Raw genomic sequence first — 25,194 nt, 5'->3', positions numbered from 1 at the left:
TGTTTTTTCCCCCTTCCCCTCCCCCATAGTCTTCTGTTAAGTTTCTCAAGATCCACATATGAGTGAAAACATATGGTATCTGTCTTTCTCTGACTGACTTATTTCACTTAGCATAATACCTTCCAGTTCCATATTCACGGAAAATTGCAAAATATAGTACAGAGTTCCCTGTATGCTTCACTCAATTCCTCCTCAGTGGTTACACCTTCTGTAACTACAGTATAATATCAAAACCAAGAAATTAATTATGAAAATCCATAGACCTCAGGTTTTACTAGTTTTACATGGATTTCTGTGTGTGTGTGTGTGTGTGTGTGTGTGTGTGTGTGTGGTTTTATGCCATTCTATTACATAGGCAGATTTTCATAAGCACTGCTACAATCAAGGCTCAGAACAGTTCTATCACTGCAAGGTGTTTTACAACCACTAATCTGTTTCTCATCTCTTTAATGTTATTATTTTGGGAATGTATTAATAGCATCATACAGCATGCAATCATTGGGGATTGGCTTTTTTTTAATCTTTTAAAATTTTGTTTATTTTTGAGAGAGAAAGAGACAGAGCATGGGCGGGGAAGGGGCAGAGAGAGAGAGGGAAACACAGAATCCAAAGCAGGCTCCAGGCTTTCAGCCGTCACCACACAGGGCTCGAACCCACAAACTATGAGATCATGACCTGAGCTGAATGAGGCACCCAGGTGCCCCTCAATGACATTGAATTTTAATGACAACAGAACAGGGGTGCCTGGGTGCCTCAGTCAGTTAAGCGCCCAACTTCAGCTCAGGTCATGATCTCACGGTTGGTGGGTTCAAGGCCCGCATCGGGCTCTGTGCTGACAGTTCATAGCCTCGAGCCTGCTTCAGATTCTGTGTCTCCCTCTCTCTCTGCCCCTCCCCTGCTCATTCTCTCTCTCTCTCTCTCTCTCTCTCTCTCTCTGAAAAATAAATAAACATTAAAAAAATTGTTTTTATTTTTTTTCACTGCAATTTTATTTTTTTTATTTTTTTTCAATATATGAGATTTATTGTCAAACTGGTTTCCATACAGCACCCAGTGCTCATCCCAAAAGGTGCCCTCCTCAATACCCATCACCCACCCTCTCCTCCCTCCCACCCCCCCATCAACCCTCAGTTTGTTCTCAGTTTTTAAGATTCTCTTATGCTTTGGCTCTCTCCCACTCTAACCTCTTTTTTTTTTTTTTCCTTCCCCTCCCCCATGGGTTTCTGTTAAGTTTCTCAGGATCCACATAAGAGTGAAACCATATGGTATCTGTCTTTCTCTGTATGGCTTATTTCACTTAGCATCACACTCTCCAGTTCCATCCACGTTGCTACAAAGGGCCATATTTCGTTCTTTCTCATTGCCATGTAGTACTCCATTGTGTATATAAACCACAATTTCTTTATCCTTTCATCAGTTGATGGACATTTAGGCTCTTTCCATAATTTGGCTATTGTTGAGAGTGCTGCTATACACATTGGGGTCCAAGTGCCCCTATGCATCAGTACTCCTGTATCCCTTGGGTAAATTCCTAGCAGTGCTATTGCTGGGTCATAGGGTAGGTCTATTTTTAATTTTCTGAGGAACCTCCACACTGTTTTGCAGAGTGGCTGCACCAGTTTGCATTCCCACCAACAGTGCAAGAGGGTTCCCGTTTCTCCACATCCTCTCCAGCATCTATAGTCTCCTGATTTGTTCATTTTGGCCACTCTGACTGGAATGAGGTGATATCTGAGTGTGGTGTTGATTTGTATTTCCCTGATGAGGAGCGACGTTGAGCATCTTTTCATGTGCCTGTTGGCCATCTGGATGCCTTCTTTAGAGAAGTGTCTATTCATGTTTTCTGCCCATTTCTTCACTGGGTTATTTGTTTTTCGGGTGTGGAGTTTGGTGAGCTCTTTATAGATTTTGGATACTAGCCCTTTGTCCGATATGTCATTTGCAAATATCTTTTCCCATTCCGTTGGTTGCCTTTTAGTTTTGTTGGTTGTTTCCTTTGCTGTGCAGAAGCTTTTTATCTTCATAAGGTCCCAGTAATTCCTTTAAAAAAATTGTTTTTAAAGACAACTGAAAGAAGCTGGTTTTGCCTGCTTGCTTTAAATATACTTTTGAATGAGGATATACTTGAGAGGACTTATTTATAAAATAAGTCTTATTAAATGAGTTAATTGGGGGAAAAATTGTTAGCTGACAAATTGTTCCTCAGGCAAATTTTCAAACGTGGCATTGAAGGCTGAACCTGCCTGGGAGGGTCTTCAAAGGTGCCCTGGTAGGAGAAAGAAGCTGGCTGGAGCCAAGACAGTCTTAGGGTCCTTAGTTCTTGGTTCATCACCTGGTCTCAGGTTCGTTCAACCCAGCCTAGGGGTTTTGAGGGATTTGGGCGTTGAGCAAAGAAAAAGATATGACCAGTAGATGGCAGTAGCGCACACAAACGTGGGTGGGCAGCACGGGTTTGCCGGCCTGGGACGAACCTCCCAGAGGACATCTTTAAGAGGTTAGGGCATGAGGATCCCTCCTCAAAAGGGGAGCAGGGCAAGGGAACTCCCAAGGGAGGAGAGTGGTCAGAGAAGGCGTTCTCAGTCTACCTCACGTCACTCAGCAGCCTGGTGGGGAGTCTCTGGGTTAGATAGCTCTGATGGGCAGCTAGTGGCTTGGCCCTTTGTAGCCACAGGGTTGGTCTTTTTACAGCTCTAAGTTGTTGGGTGCAGTTTCATGGGGGTGCGCGAAGCAGGCAGGCTCAAAGTGGCTGAAATCTGCCTGTTTGGGCTATGTTTAAAACAATTGGATATGAAAAATCTGAGTTTGGTCCTAGCAAGCTTTTGCGCTCATGGGTTCCCAGACTGCTGTGAAGAAGTAAATACCCTAGGAGCTAATGGGGGAAGGGAAGAGGGAAAAAAAAAGTAGTTACAGAGAGGGAGGGAGGCAAACCATAAGAGACTCTTAAATACAGAGAACAAACTGAGGGTTGAGGAGGGGTGGGGGAGAGGGGAGAATGGGTGACGGGCATTGAGGAGGGCACTTGTTGCGATGAGCACTGGGTGTTGTATGGAAGCCAATTTGACAATAAATTATATTTTTAAAAAAAGGTCTATAGGGCAGCAAATAAGTGACCGTGGTCAATAAAAGGGGAAAGAACAAATACCCTAGTTGCTGACAGGCAGGCACCAGCTCTGGCTCATTAGGAAACGCCCAGACACCACCATCTTCAGTTTCCGTAGGTGGCCAAAGCCGGGACCACATGAAATAGAACATACCACTGCCTCCGCTCCCTACCCCCACCCCATCCCCAGCCTCAGATGAACAGAGAACGATACCCAAAAACATCCCAGGTGAGGGTAGTCTCTCCCTGGCATCTCTGAGATGATAGAGTCCTCTGAGCAGGCTAGGGTCGTGTGTCCCAGTGGCCCATTGCCTTACAGCTGGTCCAGACCCGACTCAGTGCATAGCCCCTTCTCCTCCTTCCCCACTGCAGCTGCTGGTCCTGCCCCAGTGCCCTTCACCCTGAACTTTACCATCATCAACCTGCACTACACGAAGGACATGCAGCCGAGCTCGGCAAAGTTTAACTCCACAGAGTCAGCTCTACAACGCCTGGTGAGAACCCCCTGAAACGCATCCCTCTCTTCCCACGTCCTCCCCACCCTCTTTTAGTCTCCTTCCTATACTTCTGGAGGATACGGACGGCTGGAGGGGAAGACAGTTTCTAGGTTCAAAACTTGGATCTGCCATGGAGAAGTGATGTGCCTTCGGAGTAGTGATCTTGCCTTCTGGTACCATTTCCTCCTCTGTAAAACTAAGATCATAAAAGCATTGATCCCAAAGGGTTCTTCTGAGAATTAAGTGTTGTATCGAGATGACTGGGGAGCTGCTGTTTTATTTTTGAATATGGTGTTTTAAAATGACGGTTGCTTTTACGTCTATTTTTCATTCACCCTCTCCCTCCTTCCTAGCTCAAGCCCTTGTTTGCCAACAGCAGCATTGGTCCGCTCTACATTGGCTGCAGAGTGACCACACTAAGGTGAGACCTCTTCTTTTTTTTTTTTTTTTTTTAATTTTTAAAAACATTGTTTTAATGTTTATTTTTGAGAGGGACAGGGACAGAATGCGAGTGGGTTAGGGGCAGAGAGAGGGAGACACAGTATCCGAAGCAGGCTCCAGGCTCCGATCTGTCAGCACAGAGCCCCATATGGGGCTCGAACCCACGAACTGTGAGATCATGACCTGAGCCGAAGTCGGACTGAGCCACCCAGGCGCCCCTGAGACCACTTCTTTGTCTTGCCTTAGGAGGCATAGTAAGGGATGGGCTGGTTGGACTGGCCAGGGCCTGGCCTGGGGAGGGAAGTAGGTGCCGAGGGCACAAAGTTTAAGGAGGTGCTCCCCCTCAGGTGCTCACCCTGTGTCTGCACAGCCCCTGAGAGCAAGCACTCCCTTAAATGTTGCATCCAGGCACCTTGCGTGCCTCACACAGTTCCCAGCTCTGGTGCCAGCTCTCTCTAGGTCATCTTAAATCCAATCCAATCATCAAAGTTGCAAGATCCAAACAGGTCACACTCAGACAAGAAATGGCATGCCAGCACGGCAAGCATCGGACGTTTCTTTTTTCTAAGAACCTTCTTAGAAGTCCAAGGACTATTCTTTTGGAATCCAGATGACGGTTAATGTGCAAAGAAACGTAACTTCAGTGGATGGGAGATGGGGCCACTCTGGCTTACATGTTCCATGTCCCAAAAGGTAACCAGTATCTCTTGTAACAGTCCTGACCCGTTAAGAGGTTTACCACGCCTAAGGAAGCCCAAAGCGGTAGCTTCCCGTCAGGTACTGTTGTCCATTTTCGGCCCTCCCAGAAAAGATGCAGGCCGTCAACAAGGGGTCATTTTCACCATAAGCAGCGTCACCGGGAAACACGAGTGACATTGCACCTTTATCAAGCTTCTAGGAGACCAGAGCTAGAAGCAGCTTGGCTCCAGGTCGCTTCCATCCTGTTGAGGTGCAAGGGATACTCTGTCCCTCCCCAGTAATCTGGCAGTGCTACCTGTCCTTCAGGGTTAATTTTTCCTGCTTCCTTTGCCGGGGAGCTGGGAATACAAGAAGCAGGTGGACGGTGGGTAGGGGGTCTTTGCTAGGCAGCATCTCATGCTCAGATGCTCAGGTCCAAAAGTTGGGTTGGATCAACTGCTCAGAGCAGAATCCAGTGCTCAGAGCTGCTATCCAGTGCTAGGGGCTGTAAATGCTTGGTTCTATGAATATTTGTTAAACAATTAAACAATTAATTAAAGAGGATCTGGCACCAAAGCTAGATATTAGTATCATTTCCAAACCCCATGACATTCTGAAATGATATTTTTTAATGTTTTTATTTATTTTTGAGAGAGACAGAGAGAGAGAGAGAGAGAGAGAGAGAGAGAGCCCAAGTGGAGGGGCAGAGAGAGAGGGAGACCCAGAATTTGAAGCAGGCTCCAGGCTCCAAGCTGTGAGCACAGAGCCCGATGCGGGACTTGAACTCATGAACCATGAGATCATGATCTGAGCGGAAGGTGAGTGCTTAACCAACTGAGCCTCCCAGGTACCCCCCAAACACCATGACATTCTAACAAAAGGGTTAGAGCATTATCCACACTGCAAAGATGGGAGAACCGAGTTAGACCCACTTATGTGGATTATTCAACAAGTGACGGAGCCAAGGTTTGAACCGATGGTCATCTGACTCTAAAACACCCACGCTGGTCCTTTGTTGTGTAAAGATGCCCCTCCTCTTATGAGCAGCTCCTGTCTGGACAACAAAAAACAGGGAAGCAAGCATTCACATGCAAGCGGGCTGACAGAATGATGTCCTGCCCGGGATGCCGCTGTGTCCCATAGCCATGCCCAGGTCCTTCTCTCCCCAGGCCTGAAAGGGGTGGAACAGCCACTGGAGTTGACGCTGTCTGCACCTACCGACCTGGCCCTTCGGGTCTCCAGCTGGACAGGGAGCGCCTCTACTGGGAACTGAGCCGCCAGACCCACGGTGTCACCCAGCTCGGTTCCTACATCCTGGACAGGGACCGTCTCTTTGTCAACGGTGAGCATCTGGTGGTAACAGGGGTCTCCTCCTATACCCCAGATGGATTATTCTGTTGGTGCCCTGAGCTCTGGACAGAGGATACTTCCCTGTCTGCCTCTAGACGCTTTTGTCCTCATTCTTCTTTTCCTTGTGAGATCCTCCTTCCCCACCAAGGGCTACGTCACACACAGGGAGGCGGAGAGTCACAGAAAGGTTATAGGAGGCACTACCCACTGTCTGGAAGGGACAAGACCTCCTGATGGAATCTGTCCTTCCAGCAGTGGCCCAGCCCCTTCATCCTTTGCTTAAACTTTTCAAACATCCCACTCTCTCTTATCCACTCTCTGCAGGTTACACCAGACCACCACTGACCCCCATCCCCAGTGGTAAGTGCTCAAACCCTACATGGCTCTAGGCCCCCACACCTTGTGGGAACAGCTGCTCCCTCTACCCTAGCCCAGGGCCTCATGGAGGAAGGAAGCCTTGAGGGGCCTGGTCACCCCCATACCCCTACCTCTACCTTCTGTGACTCGGGCTGGGTATCAAGGGCCCCTGTCTTCGGCATCTCCAAGGTTATAAGGCTGCATCCTTCTTATTTATGCTGTTTGCTTCTCAGTTCCTGTGAGTTCTACACCCTCAGGAACCTCAGTAGCTCCAGTCTCCTTCTCCAGCTCTACAGGTAAGAGCCTTTTCTCCATGTCTCCTTCCTTCCCACCCACGTGCCTCTGTGCTTAGCAAGGAGAAGGGCAAAAGGTATGTGCAGGCAGGTCACAACAAGGGGACAGTGTGGGGAGGATGATTTTGGGGGACCATGCCTTTGTAACAGACCAGTCCAACTCCATCCCTAGGTCTGGATAGCTCTGTAACTCTGGGTTTTCAATCCCAGGCTAAAGCAGTGACGCCTTTTAATCCCCTCTGCTTTCTGTGAAGGTGTTGTATCAGCTAGGTTTTACTGCATAACAAATGACCCTCAAATTTACTGGATTAAAACAATCACATGCTGCTCTGCTCTCTAGTATATAGGTCAGCTGGACAGTTCCTTGGGTCTGAACCAGGCTCCCTTATGTGTCTGTAGTCACCTGCCCGTAAGCTAGGTGACTCTGCTTCTGGAAGGTAACTGACGCATGGCTGGGGTGCCTCAGTTCCCTTCATGTGGCCTCTCATCATCCCATAGACTAGCTGTGGCTTCCTCATATGGTGATCACAGACTTCCTAGAAGCAAGAGAGGCCATCCCATTGGCCAAAGCAAGTCACGGCCAAAAGTCAAGAAGTAGGCTCTTGGCAGAAGGGCTGCCACACCACACTGCAAGGGTGTAGAATCTGTGGTCACTTTTACAATCTGCCTCAGGTGACCTGCCAGGGACCAACCTGTGACCGTGTTGGCCTTAGGGGACCCATGGGGGGTCGGTTAGTGAGATTAGATGCAGTGGTACATTCTGGAACAACTCTCAAAGCTTTACCTCCTGCTAGAGTAGAATGGAAATAGTCATGGGCAAATCCAGGACTAATTCCCAAAGGGCAGAGACAAAAGCAGAGAAAGCAGATGTAAGTAGCAACAGCAACCATGTCTACAAAGCAGTGACAGCACCATTCACAGCTCGTTTGTCACATCGTGCAGACTCTGCTTTACGTGTATGATCTTCGACCCCAGCGGATGGACGCTGCTCTTTCTCTGTTTGAGAGAGGCATAGACTGGTTCTTGCGGGGCTGAGTGTTTTTCTGAGGTCACACAACCAGCAGATGGGCAGGACTCATGTTTAAGTCATTCAAGCTCTAGAATTTGGGCGTCTGTCCCAAAATAGCTGTGTGGCTTTGGGGAAGTGACTTAACTTCTCTGAAACTTGTTTTCATCCTCTGTCAACTGGGACTAAGTAAAAGGATTCACTTCCAGGGTTTGTTTGAGGACTACACAAGATACTGGATGGAAAGTTCTGAGCATAGAGGAAGCTCTTACCAAACATCAGCTCTCATGATTGCTGTTATTTTTGTTGTGATTATCAACATCATTACTATTAGTAGAATAACAAAATAAAGTCTCCCATTTGGGGAGGAGATGTTCTGAGCTCTTGAACTAGATGTGAATATACTGGGCACCAGGGATGTGGATCCAGGCTCTACCCCACCATCCCTAAACCCAGCTTAGACAGTGGCTCAGGGCATGACTTTTCTCCCAACCTCACTGCAGTCTCCGGCCCTGACCTGGTTCCATTCACCCTCAACTTCACCATCACCAACCTGCGCTACACAGAGAGCATGCAGTTTATGGGGTCAGCCAAGTTCAACGAAATAGAGAAGGTCTTGCAGAGCCTGGTGAGAGCCCCGCCCACCTCATTCCTGTACCACTTGCTGATGCCCACCTGCCCACTGACCCCAGCCCCACCTACCTCTCCCATGTCCCGCCTACCTCCCTCGTGCCCCACCCACCTCTCCCTGTCCCCCAATGGCTGCCGTCCCCACCCAGCTTGCCCCAACCCTGCCCTCGTCAAGCTCAGACCTTCCGCTCACCTCCCTCTCCTTCAACAGCTCAGACCCTTATTCAAGAACACCAGTGTCGGCCCCCTCTACTCTGGCTGCAGACTGACCTCGCTCAGGTGGGACCCCCAGAGAAGATGGCCCAGTGAGGCACAGTGCAGATTCTTACCACGGTCCTCCAGGGCTCACTCCTCACTTTGGCCTCAGCCCTTTCCAGCTCCCAACCTGGGGTAACCACTGTCCCTTGGGCTGCGGGCCCCCAGGCCCTGCTCCAGACCTTTCCATCCTCCTGAGTCTCAAATCTCCCATGCAATATTTAATGGGAACAAAATGACAAATCATAGCAGCTGGAAAGTTGCTGGAACCGAATTCCTTCATAAAGGACCCATCCCTGATCCTTCACAAAGGCTATGATCCCCAGTCTACCATGTCCACACTACATGCAAATATTTCTGAAGGCTGACACACAGCAAATACTTAGTCAGACATTGGAGTTCTTGGTGTATGGTCACTACTGACATTCTGGGCCAGAGAGTCCTTGTCATGGCTGGCTGTCCTCTGCACTGTAGGCTAGTTAGCAGCATCTTGACTACTCGATAGATGCCTATAGTATCCCCACCCCAAAGTAGTGACGACCAAATCTGTCACCAGGCATTGCCAAATGGCTCCTGATCCAGAGCGCCCCAGGTTAGAGTCACTGGGCGAGATGCTTCCTGTCCATCATCTCCCTGGACTCTCTTAATGTCACTACTGTTACCCCTATTTTATAGATGGGAAATCATCAAGGCACAAAAAAGCTAAGGAGCCTTCTCAGAGCCAGTGGCTGTCAAGCGGTGGGGCCAGGACTCAAGCCCAGCCTCCTCAGAGTCCATACCTGTTCCCACTAAGCTTGCTTTGCTTCTTTTCTTTGGGAAGAACCATGGGTTCCCTTCCCTTCCCCATAATCCCCGCCTTCAATTCCCTGCTCCCTTCCAGTGCAGACATGTGCAACTCAGCCGCCTTTCACCGAGTGATGGGGCTTCTGAGCATGAGGGGGCCCTCTCCATTCCGAGGTCCCCTGGAGGGTTCAGCCTTGGTGGGCATCTCCCCAGGATATCTCCATGGCTCCAAAAATAGAATTTGAGAAAGGATTCCCTCCCTGCGGTGCTAGGATAGAGCAGGATGGAATGAGGCCCTCTTTCTTGGGGTCTAGCCCAGGGTACTGATGCACCCACAGCAGAAGTGCCCTCCTACCACTGCCCTGGCGTTCTACAAATTTTCTTTGCATTCACAAGCATTGCTTGAGCATGTACTGTGTCCAAGCTCCATGCTGAGCTCTGAAATCTCCATGGAGGCCAAAGCATTGACTCTGCCATCAAAAAGAGGGTACCACATTAATTATATGCAAACACATGCAAACGTATGCACAGAAATTAATTATATGTAATTATTATATGTGAATTATGTGATTAATGATATAAAAACACATAACTTAATGGTGAATAAGACAATAGTGGCAGATACTCCCCTAGCACTTAGGGATGTACCAGATACCGTTGTAAGCATTATACTTACATCAACAGACTTAATCCTCACGAAACATACCTGGGTACCATGATTACACCCATTTTATAGATGAGAAACTGAGGCCCGGAGAGACTGTTGCGGTGCCGAGAGGATGGGAAGTGTAGTGGGTCTAGGAGGAACTGAAGTGGCAGCTCGTACCTGGAGAGGAGGACTCGGTGGCCAGGAGACATGGCTCCGGGCCAGGAGGAGTGGTTGAGGGAGAGGGAGCCACAGCTGAGAGCCTAAGGTAGCCAGCATGCAGAGCAGACATTCTCACCCACAAGGGGGGAGGCGCGGGGTGGCCGTGAATGCCGTGATGTGCATGTTGGGACAGCACAGTGGGGCTTCATCCACAGGCAGTAGGGAGCCGGAAGGATTTCAGCAGATTCCCAACAAAGGCAGATTCCCATTTTAAGTGAGACTCGGCAGTGTGACGATGGTGCATCATAAAACACAGAGGGGCCCGGTCTCAGGAGGCGGCCCCGGAAGGAACCATTTTCAGCATGTGGAGCAAATTCCCTCAGTGGTGGATGACGAGCATCTCGGGGCCTGTCGACAGGAACCGCACCGCTTCCTGGCTTTCCCCCTGGTGTCCCCATAATGGTAGCCCTCAGGGGCCCTCTGCAGATGGACCTTAACCTTCTGCACCGCTGTGTCCTGCCCTCCCCAGGCCCGAGAAGGCTGGAGCAGCCACGAGGGTGAACACAATCTGCTCCTACCGCCCCGACCCTGCGGGCCGCGGGTTGGATAGAGAGAAGCTGTACTGGGAGCTGAGCCGGCTGACCCGTGGTATCACCTGGCTGGGCCCCTACACCCTGGAGCAGGACAGTCTCTGTGTCAGTGGTGAGTATCGGCCACCTGCCCTTGGCTGAGCTGTCAAGCTCACGTTTCCCCCCCACCCCAACCCCCCGGGGCTTCTTTAGTCCTGCTCCACCTCAACACCTCCCCTCTCTCTCCCCCTCTCTCCACAGGCTACACCCACCAGACACCAGTAACCGCCCCCAGTGGTGAGTACTCAGGGGACTTCAGGAGCTCCCCCGCCACCACCAGGGAAGGAGGCGGCGGGCCCCGGCTCACACCTCCAGCTGTCAGGGAGGGAAGAAAGAGATCAGGGACACAGGCTGGGAAGTCATTGCAGTAAGACTCAGCTGTGCGTCACCTCTGTGCTGTTGGCTGGACACAGAGAAATGGCCACCACGTGGGGGTGGTCGGGCGGACGGAAGGAAGTACCTGAACGTGGGCTTGAGTAAATAAGAATGTCAGGTGGTAAACTGTCTCCTGCAAATCACGCCCACCTTCGCCTGCATCATGTGATGGTCTCGTGTCCACATCGGTGGTTCTGAGATTAGGTCCCCAAGGATCCTCAGCCCATGCCTGGCCTCTCCTCTCCCTCCCCTGCTGCAGCCACGGGACATCCCCTTGTGCCTTTCACCCTCAACTTCACTATCACCAACCTACCCTACGCTGAGGACATGCAGCCTCCTGGATCCTTGAAATTTAACACCACGGAGAGGTCCCTGCAGCGCCAGGTGAGAGCCGCGCCCACCTCACCCTGCCAGCCCCGCCCACCTAGTCTCCATCCTGCATTCTGGTGCCAGCCCCACCCACTCCTGCCCCATCCTCCGGGAGCTAGCCCCTCCCACCTCACTCTTGCCCCACCCACCGATACCCATCGTGCCCCTGCATCACAGATCATCTCTGTTTTTTTAATATTTTTTTTTACATTTATCTATTTTTGAGAGACAGAGAGACAGAGCACAAGTGGGGGAGGGGCAGAGAGAGAAGGAGACACAGAATTCGAAGAAGGCTCCAGGCTCTGAGCTGGCAGCACAGAGCCTGACGCGGGGCTGGAACTCACGAGAGCTGTGAGATCATGACCTGAGCCGAAGTCGGACGCTCAACTGACTGAGCCACCCAGGTGCCCCAAGGTCATCTATTAAGTTTCCTTGCCCTCACCCACAGCTCGGACCCTTGTTCCAGAACACCAGTGTGGGCCCCCTGTACTCAGGCTGCAGACTGACCTTGCTCAGGTGAGACCTTACAATCCCTGGCCAGGGCTGCCTTAAGCGCTTTCAGACCCTAGGAGTTCCCTCTGCTTCCTCCCTGCCCTCTCTGTCCTCAGCAGAGGTGGAATGCAGGAGGCACTGGCTCCAGGATCAAGGCCTCTTCTGATTGTAACCGCCTCCCTCCCCGCCCCCCCCCCGCCCCACCAAACTGTTCCCAGATTCTGCAGAGTCCCTCAGTAGGATGGGGACCCTAGTCTGGTCATCCTTCTGAATTTCCTCCTGCCTCCATTTGACCAAAGAGGGCACTTCCTTGAGGTTTTCAGTTCTATCCCCAGGATTCCTCTCAAGACAAGCATGCCTTTTCCACTTGCTTTAATCCCCAATCCCAGCTCTCCGCCTGTCTCAAGTAGAAGCCCTCCCGTCCCCATGCCGTGAGGCTGCAGGTTTCAGACTTGCAATTTAATAAAAACCCTCCCACCCATTGACAGTGTGCGTGGTCCCAGGCTGGCCAGAGGTGGGTTCCAGCCTCCTCGCTTCCCCTGGCCCCTTCCTGGCCCGCCCCAGGGGTCCCAGGAGCCCTGCCTGGGGACTGCACCAATTGTTACCTCTACCCGCCCTCCCCAGGCCCGAGAAGAATGGGGCAGCCACTGGAGTGGATGCCGTCTGCACCCAGCGCCCTGACCCCACGGGCCCTGGGCTGGACAGAGAGAGGTTGCACCAGGAGCTGAGCCAGCTGACCCATGGTGTCACCAGGCTGGGTCCCTACACCCTGGATCCCAACAGTCTCTACATCAATGGTGAGGGGCTGCCACCCGTGTCTGCACTTCTCCAGGCCCCGCATCCTCCTCTCCATCCATTCCTCCCTTTCCCTCACTCCTCCCCCTCCTCACCCTTTCTCCCTCGACCTGTGCAGGTTTCACCCACCAGACGCAGGCCACCACCCCCAGCAGTGAGTATTCAGAGGCTTCAGAAGTCCCTGCAAGCACGTGAGGCCCTGCCCTTAGAACAGAAGAGGCCAGGAGCCCACCGCCTGCCCTCCGCATCCCTGCTCCACCCCAGCCTCGGGTGAATGGGGATCCATGCCCATTAGAGCCCCAGACACAGGCCCCCGGTCCCTGGCATCTGCAGGATGATGAGGTCCCCACCCCGAGCACCTGTCTCCTCCCAGCTTCCGGGATGACAGACTCTCCATCTGTGGTGCGGGCTGTGCCAGGCTGCGGGTCTCCTGCTCGCTGTGGGTTCTGCAGCAGCAGGCACTGCATGAATTCAGACTTCCCCTGGGGCTCACATTTCCTGTGCTTTGGGCAAGGTTTTGGTCTCTCCGGAGATGTCTTCCGGATTGTCTTCCTTGTGAGGAATCATGGCTGGGATGGTCCAGCTGCCTCACAGCCAAGTTGCCCCTTCACGCAGGACCTCTCCGTTCCCCTCCTCCTCATCTTGCCTTCTCTTTGCAGGTCACACCCAACCGGCTTCAGCCACCACCCCCAACAGTGAGTGTTTCCGACCTCGTGTGCCTGTGACCACCACCCTTCCCCTAAAGATGGGGGCTGCTCAGTCAGCCAGGCCTTCCCTCCTGTTCCCCCCCTTCTGGACGGGAAGTCCAGAGGACATGTATGGAAATGTGGGCCGAGCTGGAGGTGACAGGAGCCGGCCCTCCCCCCAACACAACTGAGGACGATGCCCTGACTCCAGGCTACATGGGCAGAGAGACAAGGACACAATTTATCACAGGAGCCACCACTGTTACCACCATTCCCACACCGATGGAGCACACCTCTGATAGCATCCCTTGCGGTTTTCTCCCTCCGCTGCTGTCACCTCCGCGTCCTTCTCTAGCTCCAACCCTCAAGCCCTCAAGTAGGAAGGTCCTACTGGTACCAAAATCATTTCTACGAAATCCTTCATTCGAGATCACTTCTTCTCTCATTGCTTATTCAGCTTCCCCAAGGAAACTCATCCATTCCCATGGGTTTCAGGGAGCATCTAGCTTCTGTGGGTCCAGCTGCTCAGAATCCAAATCTCGAGTCTAGCCCACTCCATGAAGCAGCTTCTGATGCTTGGTCCACCCACCCACCTCCTGGACATCACCGGGGCCCTTGGTCTCTGACTCTGAAGTCACAGTCTCCTCCCAAACTTACTCCCTTTCCTTATTACCAAAGGCAGGGACCTGGGTGTCAACCTTGGCCCTCCCTCTCATTCACCTCCCACATCCATCCATCCATCCATCACCAAATCATCTCTTCTCCCTTTGTAATATCTTGCAAGTCCTTTCTCTGTATCTGTGTCACTCAGCCTTGATTCAGGCCATGGGCATTTTTTTTTTTTTTTTTTTTTTTGCCAGGACTAATGCAGTAGCCTCTTCTCTGGCCTCCTACAGTCCTCTGCACAGCAGCTGCAGCGTCCCTCCCTCTGTCCACATAATTGCTGTCTTGTTGACGATCTTTGAATGACTCCACCTTATCTACATGTCCAAACCCCTGAGCTGCATAGTCACTGCCCCCCCCCTTTCTGGGCTCCCAGGACCCCTCCAGTCTCACATCTATACTTCCTCATGGCCACAATGAAAGCATTCAAGTCCCTTGAGTACAACTGCCCTGTCCTCCTGCTGGGCTTGTGTCCAGAGGCTGATTCTTCCGCTTGAGTGCTCTTCCTCTTGCTCAGCTGACTCTTACTCATGCTCTTGGTCACATCTGAAGTGATGCTTCCTCCTGGAAGCTGTCCTCAGTCGTTTGTTGGATACCCCTCTGGAAATGCACAGCCTCCGGGCTCCCCTGCAGCATGATGGTCTGGCCACTCTCCTGGCCTCAATATTAGCAGCCTATGCCCCACCTTGGACCCGCAGAGCCTAGCACAGAGCCTCACACACATGAGACACCTGGTACATGCTCACTGAACGAAATGAGTGAAGAATTCCATAATGTTCTCTCCTTCCACTTCTGCAGTCCATGGCTGTACTTAGGTCCTCTGCCAGTACTCTACCGTTAGAGCTCCAGGTAACCTCCAGGTAACCTCCAGGCCCTTACCGTGGTCCCAGCTGGACATTTTTCTGTTCCTCCCTCACTGCAGCCACTGGCCCCGCTCTGGTGTCCTTCACCCTGAACTTCACCATCACCAACCTGCACTACACTGAGGACATGGGGCACCCCAGTTCCTTGAAGTTCAACTCCACCAAGAGGATCCTCCAGCACCAGGTGAGAGCCGCTCGATGACCACCGTCAGCGCCACCAATGCCCGCCCGCCTAGCCCTTCAGTCCTTCTGCTCACCCTCCTCTCTCTCCCCACCAGCTCAAGCTCCTGCTCAGTAAGACCAGTGTCGGCCCCCTCTACGCTGGCTGCAGACTTGCCTCGCTCAGGTGAGACCCCCGGGTGGAGGGATGTGTTGGGTCCAGTGGATCCTCACGCTCTGGCCAGCAGGGCTCAGTTCCTGGGCATGCCTTTGGCGCAGCTGGCCTCCAGCACCCATCACGACACTTTCATGCCTTCTTCATGCCCCCGGAGTGGGAACGCTCAAGACCTAGAAGTGAGGCATCGTGCTTATACTTACAAAATCCAGACGATCATCTGTTTTAGATGAAAGCTTTCCTCTTGGAAGAACCACTAGATCTTGTCTGCCAATTCCAATTAAGGTGTTTTCTGTTCTTCGTTGTGAGGGAGTCATCTCCAACAAGAGACACTTAGGAGAGCCCCTCTGGCCTTCAGAGCCAGCCCTTTTGTACCCTCTCCGCCTCCTGCCTTCTACTTCTGGCTGTCCCCATCCAGAAGGACCCCTCCAACAGTATTCAACATCCCCATGTCCTTCTTTCCCCAGGCTTGAGAAGGGTGGTGCAGCCACTGGCGTGGACATCGTCTGCACCGTCCACTCTGACCCTGCGGGCCCCGGGCTGGACAGAGAGCGGCTATACTGGGAGCTGAGCCGTGAGACCCATGGCATCACCCGGCTGGGGCCCTTCACTCTGGACAGGGACAGCCTCTGTGTCAACGGTGAGGGGCTGTGCTCCCGCAAGGGTCTCTTTCCCAGCCAGAGTTTGTGTTTCTCTAAAGGACGCTGTGGCCCATCTCCTTCTCCTCTGCTCTGGGTTCATTCCGATGATGGTACCATGGGCTCCAGCCACCTCCGATCCCACTATTTGGACACTTCCTCCCTAAGCATCCCTCTTCGGCCGCTCCCTCTCTGCTTTTCCCACAAAGGCCCCTAAATCCTACCTTTCCCTTACTCCTTTATGCTCACCCCAACTCCCGCTCAGCTCCTCTGGCCTTCTCTCTGCAGGTTACACCTATGGAGCCACAGCCCCAACTACCACGGGTGAGTGTTCCTTGCCCTGGCTTCCTGGGTCTCGTCCCCACTTTGGGATTGGGGAGCAGCTGTTGTCCTTTACCACCTGTCCTTGATGAGGAAAACAACTGGAAAGGACCCTCATTCATCCCTTCTCTCCCTGGGATCTGGTGGAGAGTCCCAGCCCAGGGCTAGAGCATCTTACACACAAGTCTGTCCCCCCACTATTCTGACCCTCACATGTTTTTCACTCAGATTCTCCTAAAGCTTCCCTGGTACTCTTTCTTTCTTTCTTTCTCTTAATATTTATTTATTTTGAGAGAGAATGCACAAGCAGAGGAGGGGCAGAGAGAGAGGAGAGAGAATCCCAAGCAGGCTCCTTGCCGTCAGTGCAGAGCCTGACTCGAGACTTGATCCCACAACCTTGAGTCGTGACCTGAGCCAAAATCAAGAGCCAGATGCTTAGCCGACTGAGCCACACAGGCGCTCCCCTGGTTCTCTTCTCTTATCCTTTTACTCACCTCTCTGCTCATTGTTCTGAGTGTCTTGACATCAGAATTGTGCAGTTGTTGGATTTTCAGTGAACACGTACTGAGGCTGGCTGCCTTGCAGGCACCGTGCTAAATTGCATACTGAATTAGTCAGCTCTGGCTGCCAAAGCTAAGTACCACAGGCTGGGTGGCTCAGAGCACAGAAGTGTATTTTCTCGCAGCTAGAACCTGGGGGGTGCCAGCAGGGCTGGGTTCTCTGGGGCCTCTCTCCTTGGCATGTGGGTGGTGACCTCTTACTGCCTCTGGGCATGGTCACTCCTTTGCACACACGTTCCCCATGTCCCTCTGTGTCCCAATCTCCTCTTCTTATACAGATAGCAGCCAGATTGGATTAGGGCCCACCCCAACAGCCTCCTTTTAACTTAATTACCTCTCTAAAGACATTGTCTCCAAATACAATCGCGTACTGAGGTCCTAGGGATTGGAGCTTCTCAAATTTCAGTGGTTGGGAGGAGACACAATTCATCCCAAAGCACATGCACCTTATCCTTTCATTCTTGCTACAAGTATGTGACTTAGCTCCAATTTACAGATGAGTAAACCCAAGCCCAGAGAGGCTGCCAAGTTGCACAGCAAATAAATAATAGAACCAGGAGTTCCTTGACTCCAAAAACTCACAGTCTCATTCATCTCTCAGTTAATTTTTTTACCAAGACACACTGATTTTTGGTGCACACTTGTCTTGTTCAAGTTCATGGGCCAAACTCCCATTGCATCCCCAGCAAACCCTGGAATGAGGAGCTTGTAGCTTTTTCAAGAGTTAAATGCCCTTGCATCAGAGGTGTGTTTTTACAACCCTCGCAAACTCTTCATGGGTCCATCTCTGGTCTTTTACACCACAGTATCTTCATTTGCTCCTTCCAACATCAGCAGGGTTCTGGGCTCCTCAGGTCCAATGAGAACCATATTTCCCCAAATGATAGGAGGAAAAATAAGTTAAATTCATTCAATTGGCTGTGGTTTGTTTATCAGTATCCAGTCCTTGCAATAGATTCAGAAGCATTATAGTCTTAATTCAATGTACATGGAGGGAAGGCAAGATGGATGGGTGGAGGAATGGATGGAAGGAAGAAGTGATGAACAGAAGGAGGGAAGGAGAGAAGATGGATGAGCAGATGGAAGGAAGAAAAGATGAGTGGAAGGGGAAAAGGAGGGTAGAACCATGTCTAAATAGATGGAAAAAATAGATGTGGAAGGAAGCAAATATGGATGGATAGAAGGAAGAAAAAGGGTGGAGGAAGGAAGCAAGGAAAGGTAGATAGGTGGAAGAAAGTGGGGATACAAGGAAAGACAGAAGGATGCATAATGCATAGAAGGTATGAATGGGAAGAAGGAAAGACTAGGAGTGATGAAGGAAGGAATGATGTATGCAAAGATGGTGGCTGGTTGGCTGGATGGGTGGATGTCATGGGTGCACAGATGGATGAGTGAGTTGATGGATGGAGAGATGGAGGATGGATGGATAGAGAGACAGATGGATGGATGGGTGAATTGATAGATGGGATATGGAGGATGGATGGATGGAGAGATGGATAGATGGATTCATGGATGGATGTCATGGGTGCATAGATGGATGGATGGATGTCATGGGTGCATGGATGGAGGGAGGAAAGGAGGGAGGGATGGGTGGATGAATGGATGATGGAGAATGTATGAGTGGAGAGATAGATGGATGGATGTCATGGGTGCATGGATAGATGCATGAGTGGGTGGATGAAGAGATGGAAGAAGGATGAATGGGTGGAGAGATGGATGGGTGCATAGACAGATGGTAGATGAAAGGAAAGAATGGATAGAGGGAGGAAGAACGAAATATGGATAGAAGGAAGGAAGGAAGGAAGGAAGGAAGGATGAATGCATGGATGAATAGAAAGTTGGAAGGAAAGAAGAAAGGAAGGATGGAAGGAAGGATAGACAGAAGGAAGCTTGGAAGGAGTGATGAACAGAAGAGAAGGAGGAAAGAAGGGAGGTCAGCTTTTCTTGCAGAGGTTTGTCCTAAACAATTGACCCTGTGCTGCTCCCTGCTTATCTAGTCTGGAGTCAAACCACCAGGCCTCTGTTCTTACTTGCATCATACATTTATTTATTATACTTCTCCTGGGGTCTATGCAGGTCACCCCCACTATTGAACACTGGGCCAGCTGCATGTGTTTAGGCAAGAGCATATGTATTAGCAGGGGAGTTCATGAGCAAGGACTCTGGGGTCGGAGAACCTGGGTCCAAACCCTGACTTTCCCTCCCTCCAGTCATGTAACCCTGAGCAGGAGATCATTTCTGTGCTGTGGTTCTCCTTTGTTTAGTGTGGAGAAGTCTAGTGCCCAGCTCATATTCATCTGGGTAAAAACTCCATTTGCAGTGAGTGATCAGGAAGTATTTGCTTATTTGTCTTCTATAGTAAACACTCAAATAGGTGTTTACTCTATGCCCAGCACTGTGCTTAAGCACTTTACAAAATTCGATTTGTTCAAACCTCATAACAACTTTTGAAGTAGGAATCACTATTATCTTACAGATGAGTAAACTGAGGTGCAGAGAGATTGGTTACAGCTGCTAGTTGTTGTTTTTTGTTTTTTTTTTTACACAATGCCTAGAAGATTGGCATACCTGGGTGTTATAGAGAGACAGAGAGAGACAGACAGAGAGAGAGGAAAAGAGAGACAGAGGCACCGAGAGATAAAGAGATAGAGATGGGGGAACAGAAAGAAAGTGAAGGAACATGTCTGGGGTTATCCTTGGTCCCACATCAGCATGGTAAGCTGGAGCCTTTCCTTCTGGGAAAGAACAAAGCCACCAGAATTTCCACAGAACCCTCCCCTCCTGCACCTGGGTGGAAACACCATCTCCAGCCCCCAGATCAAGCCTGTCCTTCCTTGCTGCTGGAGTTGTCTCCATTAACACGTGGCCCTCGGGTTTCCTGGGAGGAGGACAAGAGGCCCTTGGAAGGCCCACTGTGGGTGGATGTTGGGCACCCGACCTCCCACAAGCCTTGGCTCTCTCTGCACTTACCACAGCTGGGGAGGCCCGTGAGGAGCTGTTCACACTGAACTTCACCATCGACAACCTGCGCTACTCAGCGGACATGGGCCGCCCCGGCTCCCTCAAGTTCAACATCACAGATACCCTCATGCAGCACCTGGTGAGAGCACGACTTCTGCCTCTGTGCCTCCATGACCCCCTCTAGGGGCTGTCGCCACCTCTGACCACACTGGCTCTCTCCTTCCTCTCCAGCTGGGCCCATTGTTCCAGAAGAGCAGTCTGGGTACCCGATATACAGGCTGCAAGGTCACCTCACTAAGGTGAGAATCCCCCACCCACCATGGCCCACCGCCAAAGGACAAGGACTGTGGGGGCCACTCCCGGTTGTGGTGGACTGTCTTGAAGGGTCCTTTTTGGCATCGTTGTGTTTTTTTTTTAATATAATTATTGTCAAATTGGCTAACATACAGTATGTAAGGTGTGCTCTTGGTTTTGGGGGTAGATTCCCGTGGTTCATCGCTTCCATGCAACACCCAGTGCTCATCCCATCAAGTGCCCTCCTCAATGCCCACCACCCATTTCCCCCTCTCCCCCACCCCCATCCACTTTCAGTTTATTCTCTGTATTTAAGAGTCTCTTATGGTTCGACATCCATTTTCTGATATTACGTTGTTGTTGTAATTGTCATAAAATATCTATAGACATAAAATTAGCCATTCTAACCATTTTCGAGCATACATTTCAGTGGCATCTGTTACATGCATGATGTTGTCACCCTTCCCCACCATCTAGTTCTGAAACTCTTCATCACTCTGTACCCACTGGGCAATTACTCGCACTTTTCTGGGTCAGTGTGTGTTCTCTTGGCGTTTATGAAGCCCTTCTCCATCTGTATTTTCATTCCACTGCCATTGGTGGTGTGGCTCCTCTGAGGCAAGTGGTGGGTCCCACAGTGATGGGCAGACACTGCCCCTGTGCTCATCTAGTGGATAAAGCAGAAAATAAGTAGAAGGAGAGATATCTAAAGTGGTTTCAAATGCAGTAAGGTGATGAGCATAGTACATAAGAGATGAGAAAACAGCTTTACCTGGGATACTCCAGCTCTTTGTGGTGGTGATTTCTCAGCTGGGTCCCAACTGGAAACAAGGATTTGGCCGCGAAAACTGTTCCAGGCAGAGCAAGCAGCACGGGCAAAGGTCCTCAGGTAGGAATGAGCTTGGCATGCTCGGTGAACAGCAAGGAGGCCAACGTGGCTGGAGCAGAGAGAGAGCAAGGGGCAGAGAGAAAGGAGGCGGATTTCCAGGCATTTGGATTCGACTTTCCAGAGTCTTGTCAGGAATTGTTGTTTTTTGTTTTTTAATTGTGGTAAAGTACACATGCCATAAAATTTACCATCTGAACCATTTTTAAGTGTCCAACTCAGTAGTGTTAAGTGTATTCATATTGTTGTGCAACCAATCTCCAGAACTTGTAAAACTGAAACTCTATACCCGTTAAACAGCAGCTCTCAGCTTCCCTCTACCCCCAGATGTTAACAATTACCATTCTACTTTCTGTCTCTATGAATTTGACTACTCTGGGTACGTCATACAAGTGGAATCATATGATATCCGTCCTTTCATGTGTGGCTTATTTCACTGACCACAAAGTCCTCAAGGTCCATCCATGTTGTAACAGGTGTCAGAATTTCCTTCCCTTTTAAAGCTGAATAATATTCCACTGTATGGATATGTCATATTTTGTTTATCCATTCATCAGGACACTGGGTTTTACATGGAACAGGCAATGTGAGAGGTACTAGGGGTTCAGTACAACAATGAGCTAGACTGTCGTCCTATTTCCTGACCTCATGGAGGCCACAGTCTGGAGGGAACAGGAACGAATAATAGATGCTCACACTCAGGGCAACCAGGCCTGTGATGGGGGAAGCATGAGGTACTGTGGCAGCCAGAACCCTCTCCTGACCCAGCCTGGGAGGGTTTTTGGAGAAGGAGGAGGTATCTAAGTTGGGACCTGAAAGATGACCGGAAGTTACCCAGGTAAGGAGAGACAGGGAGAAACCTCCAGACAGAAGTCACAGCATGTGCAAAGATCCTGGGGTGAGAGAATGTGGCCAGGTGGAGAAAGTGTGAATGGTTCAACAAGGCTGGAACACAGGATATGAGGTGTGCAGTGACCTCGGGTAGAGAGATGCCATGTGGGCTACAGTCCCCAAGCATCAACCTCTTCTTCCTCAGGTCCGTGAAGAATGGTGCCAAGACAAGGGTGAACATCCTCTGCACCTACCGGCAGCACCCCAGCAGCCCGGGTCTACTTGCGAAACAGGTGTTCCATGAACTGAGCAGGCAGACCCGTGGCATCACCCGGCTGGGCCCCTATTCACTGGACAAGGACAGCCTCTACCTCAATGGTGAGTTGTTCTCCACCCACCTCACCGCTTCAGCTTCCCCATCTCTGGAAACGTTTCCATTAACCACAGGTCAGTTCTCTAGCGGAAACCTTGGGACAGACTCAGGCATGAACCCCAACTCCACACTGACCCCCATCCTCCCACAGTCATTCTGCAAGGCTGTCCTTGATCACACCTATTTTACAGATGTAGAAATGGAGGCTCTGAAAGATTAAGTAATTTGTCCAAGTGGGTGTAGCTGGAGAGGGGTGAAGCCGGGCATGAGCCCCAGCAGTCAGCGTCCAGTGCCTTTAACTCCTAGAAGAGTCTTTTGGGAGAGACATGGGGAAAGAAAATCCCACATCTGTCTCCCCTACCACCTTCTCACCCTTGACCATGGATGGTCTACTCTTCTGGGTGGGTCCCCAATGCCGGAACTAAGGTGGGCGCTCTGAACATCTGTGGGGCCTGAGCTTTGGACACACTGGACATCAGCCTAGCATCCAGGAAGGGACAGTGTTTAAGAGGGTGAGCCTTTTCTGGGGTTCTAAGAGGCAGAGCATGTCTGTAGTGAAGTTCATTGGAGTAACTCAGCTTCTCTCCTCTCTGTTTCCAACTTGGGAATGGAGTTTGGCAACTCACACTTTCTTGTCACCATTGCCACCTCAGGTGAGCGGGGGGACATCCTGGTCCTTTATGACACCCATTTTAGCAAAGAGGGAGCTGGTACAGAGAAAGGCATGTGCCCATGCCCACAGTAGGTTTGTGGCCAGTCTGGGTTGTGGTGTTCCGAGTTCCTATCTCTTCCCTTCGCCTTGGCCATTGCAGAGGCCAGGGTAGGATGTTTCCTCCTGTAAACTGCACAAGTTATGTGCTGCTTCTTTCTCACTTGGTCAGTATTCGCCAGCATCTGCTAGAAGCTAGGCACTGTGCCTGGCACCAGGGACACAGACAGGCGGCATGTGCAACCTGTCCTAATGTAAGCTCCAGAGGTGCAGAGACATTTTGTTTGGTGCTGTGTTCCCCAAATGTAATGGAACTTGGTACATAGTAGGTTCTCAATAAATATTTGTTGGATGGAGGGATAGATTGGAGGGAGGATGGAAGGGCAGAGGGTGGGATGAATGGGTATATGGGGGAATGAGTGTGTGAACATGAATGTGGTGAGAGTCTCATGGGGGCATGCTGGAGAGGTGGACAGGGAAGGGTTGCTTCTAACCGGAAGATCCTAATGGTAGAGATGACATTGGAGTCTGGTCTTAGAAGATGCATAGATGGTCACCTCGTACATAGAAAGAGAGGCATCCAGCTGGAGCACCACAGGGACAAAGGCATGGAAGTCTGGGATTGTTCTTTCCCTTCCCCTTATGTGTGACATTTCTGTTTCCAGGTTATAACGAGCGTGGTCCAGATGAGCCTCCCACAAGTATGTATCTTTGCACCCCGTACCCATCTTGAGCCAAGCTTTTCTCCTCACTAGCAAAGGGAGCTTGCCCAGTATTGGCTTTCTAAACTTTCCACACCCATCTGGGTTGGAGAAAGAAATTTGAGCAAGCATTTCCTATAGGGATGGGCGTTGAGGTCAGATAATGACCTTGTAGTTCGTGCCTCCTGGAAACAAAATCTACAAGGGCCACAAAAGGGGCCTCAGTATCAAGCTGCAAATTATGGTGGCCACTTAGTGGCTTGGCCAAATTTTCCCATTCACTTAGCCAATGGTCCCTTCATCTATCTTTTAACCCATCCATTCTTCCATTCTCCCAGTTAGCCTTCTCTTAGGCTTTTCCTTCCCGCCTTCCTTCCCGCCTTCTTTTCTTCCTTCCTTCAATCTTTCTTTCCTTCCTTCTTTCCCTTTGTCCATCAACCCATTAATCCATCGTCCTTCCTTTCCTTCTTCCTTCTATTCTCTCATCCATCCATCCTCCATCTCTCCTTCCCCCCTTCATCCATCCTTTATTCGTTCTGTCCTTCATTCATTCTTCCATCTATACATCTTTCATTCTTTCCTTCCTTCCATCCATCCATCCATCCATCCATCCATCCATCCATCCTCTGCCTGTTCACTTTTTGTCCTTTCTGCCTTCTGTCCTTCCATCCATCTCTCTTACTTTCCTTCCTTGTGTTTATTCTTGCTTCCCCTTTTACCCCTCATTTGTTCATTCTTCCTCTGTCCATCCAGGTATCCCATCTGTCCACCTTTCTTCCCATTCATCTCTCTGCCTTCTTTGCTTAGTCTCTCTCTTGTTCACCTACCCTTACTCTCTCGGGTTCATTTCATTCATGGGCTCGCTCACCCCTCTGCTCACACAGTTCTCCCTTCCCTTGCTCTCATTTATGGCACACCTGTGAACTCTTGTCTTGGGACCACCACTGCTGGAGTCCAGACAAATGTGGGGAGTTTCTCCCACTCTGTGGGGAGCTCTGTCCCCTCCTGATAACCGCCCTTTCCACAGCTCCTGAGGCAGCCACCACATTCCTGCCTAGTTCATCATCACCTGGGCAACCAGAAGCCACCACAGGTATTTAGGGAATCCTTTTTATTCCCAAGAGAAACTTTAACAGCCCTCCACCTCTACCAGCCAGTTGTAACACAGGGGCTGAGAAGCCAGAGTGTAAAATTCTGGTTTAGGACAGTCATGCCAATCCAAAGATTCTACTGACAGTTCAATCTAATGCATACCTTCATGGAGCCCCCAGTATTGTGAGATCAACAAACCATTATAACACAGTGTGAAATGTTTTGGGGAGAGGGATCTAACATAATTTGGAAGGTAAGGAATTTCTGGAGAAATTTGCACCCAAACTGATTCTTTTTTTTTTTTTTAATGTTTATTTATTTTTTGAGACAGAGAGAGACAGAACATGAATGGGAGAGGGTCAGAGAGAGAGAGGGAGACACAGAATCTGAAACAGGCTCCAGGCTCTGAGCTGTCAGCACAGAG

The 25,194-nt window shown here is 50.5% G+C and overlaps 1 protein-coding gene across 3 annotated transcripts in view; it reads left to right on the top strand.

The window, feature by feature from the left end:
- The window catches only part of MUC16 (mucin 16, cell surface associated), a 92,318-nt gene that overhangs the window by 51,488 nt on the left and 15,636 nt on the right, over positions 1-25,194 (top strand). For 2 of the 3 annotated variants that reach the window (XM_040449797.1, XM_040449799.1), the window contains exons 22-44: positions 3,473-3,594; positions 3,951-4,018; positions 5,886-6,058; positions 6,391-6,426; positions 6,657-6,719; positions 8,226-8,350; positions 8,564-8,631; positions 10,728-10,900; positions 11,029-11,064; positions 11,462-11,586; positions 12,020-12,087; positions 12,688-12,860; positions 12,977-13,012; positions 13,518-13,553; positions 15,130-15,254; positions 15,349-15,416; positions 15,872-16,044; positions 16,331-16,366; positions 19,899-20,023; positions 20,116-20,183; positions 22,101-22,273; positions 23,643-23,678; positions 24,706-24,771. In XM_040449797.1, coding sequence (XP_040305731.1) covers positions 3,473-3,594; positions 3,951-4,018; positions 5,886-6,058; positions 6,391-6,426; positions 6,657-6,719; positions 8,226-8,350; positions 8,564-8,631; positions 10,728-10,900; positions 11,029-11,064; positions 11,462-11,586; positions 12,020-12,087; positions 12,688-12,860; positions 12,977-13,012; positions 13,518-13,553; positions 15,130-15,254; positions 15,349-15,416; positions 15,872-16,044; positions 16,331-16,366; positions 19,899-20,023; positions 20,116-20,183; positions 22,101-22,273; positions 23,643-23,678; positions 24,706-24,771 — 2,172 coding nt within the window. The remainder of the gene's footprint in view (positions 1-3,472; positions 3,595-3,950; positions 4,019-5,885; positions 6,059-6,390; positions 6,427-6,656; positions 6,720-8,225; positions 8,351-8,563; positions 8,632-10,727; positions 10,901-11,028; positions 11,065-11,461; positions 11,587-12,019; positions 12,088-12,687; positions 12,861-12,976; positions 13,013-13,517; positions 13,554-15,129; positions 15,255-15,348; positions 15,417-15,871; positions 16,045-16,330; positions 16,367-19,898; positions 20,024-20,115; positions 20,184-22,100; positions 22,274-23,642; positions 23,679-24,705; positions 24,772-25,194) is intronic. The other variant, XM_040449798.1, reaches the window with a different exon arrangement.

This window comes from Herpailurus yagouaroundi, unplaced genomic scaffold (genome assembly GCF_014898765.1).
Source record: "Herpailurus yagouaroundi ecotype Mexico unplaced genomic scaffold, PumYag 200, whole genome shotgun sequence".
NCBI lineage: Eukaryota > Metazoa > Chordata > Mammalia > Carnivora > Felidae > Herpailurus > Herpailurus yagouaroundi.
Note: the sequence above shows the minus strand (reverse complement) of the source record. Positions and strands in the feature narration are given on the sequence as shown.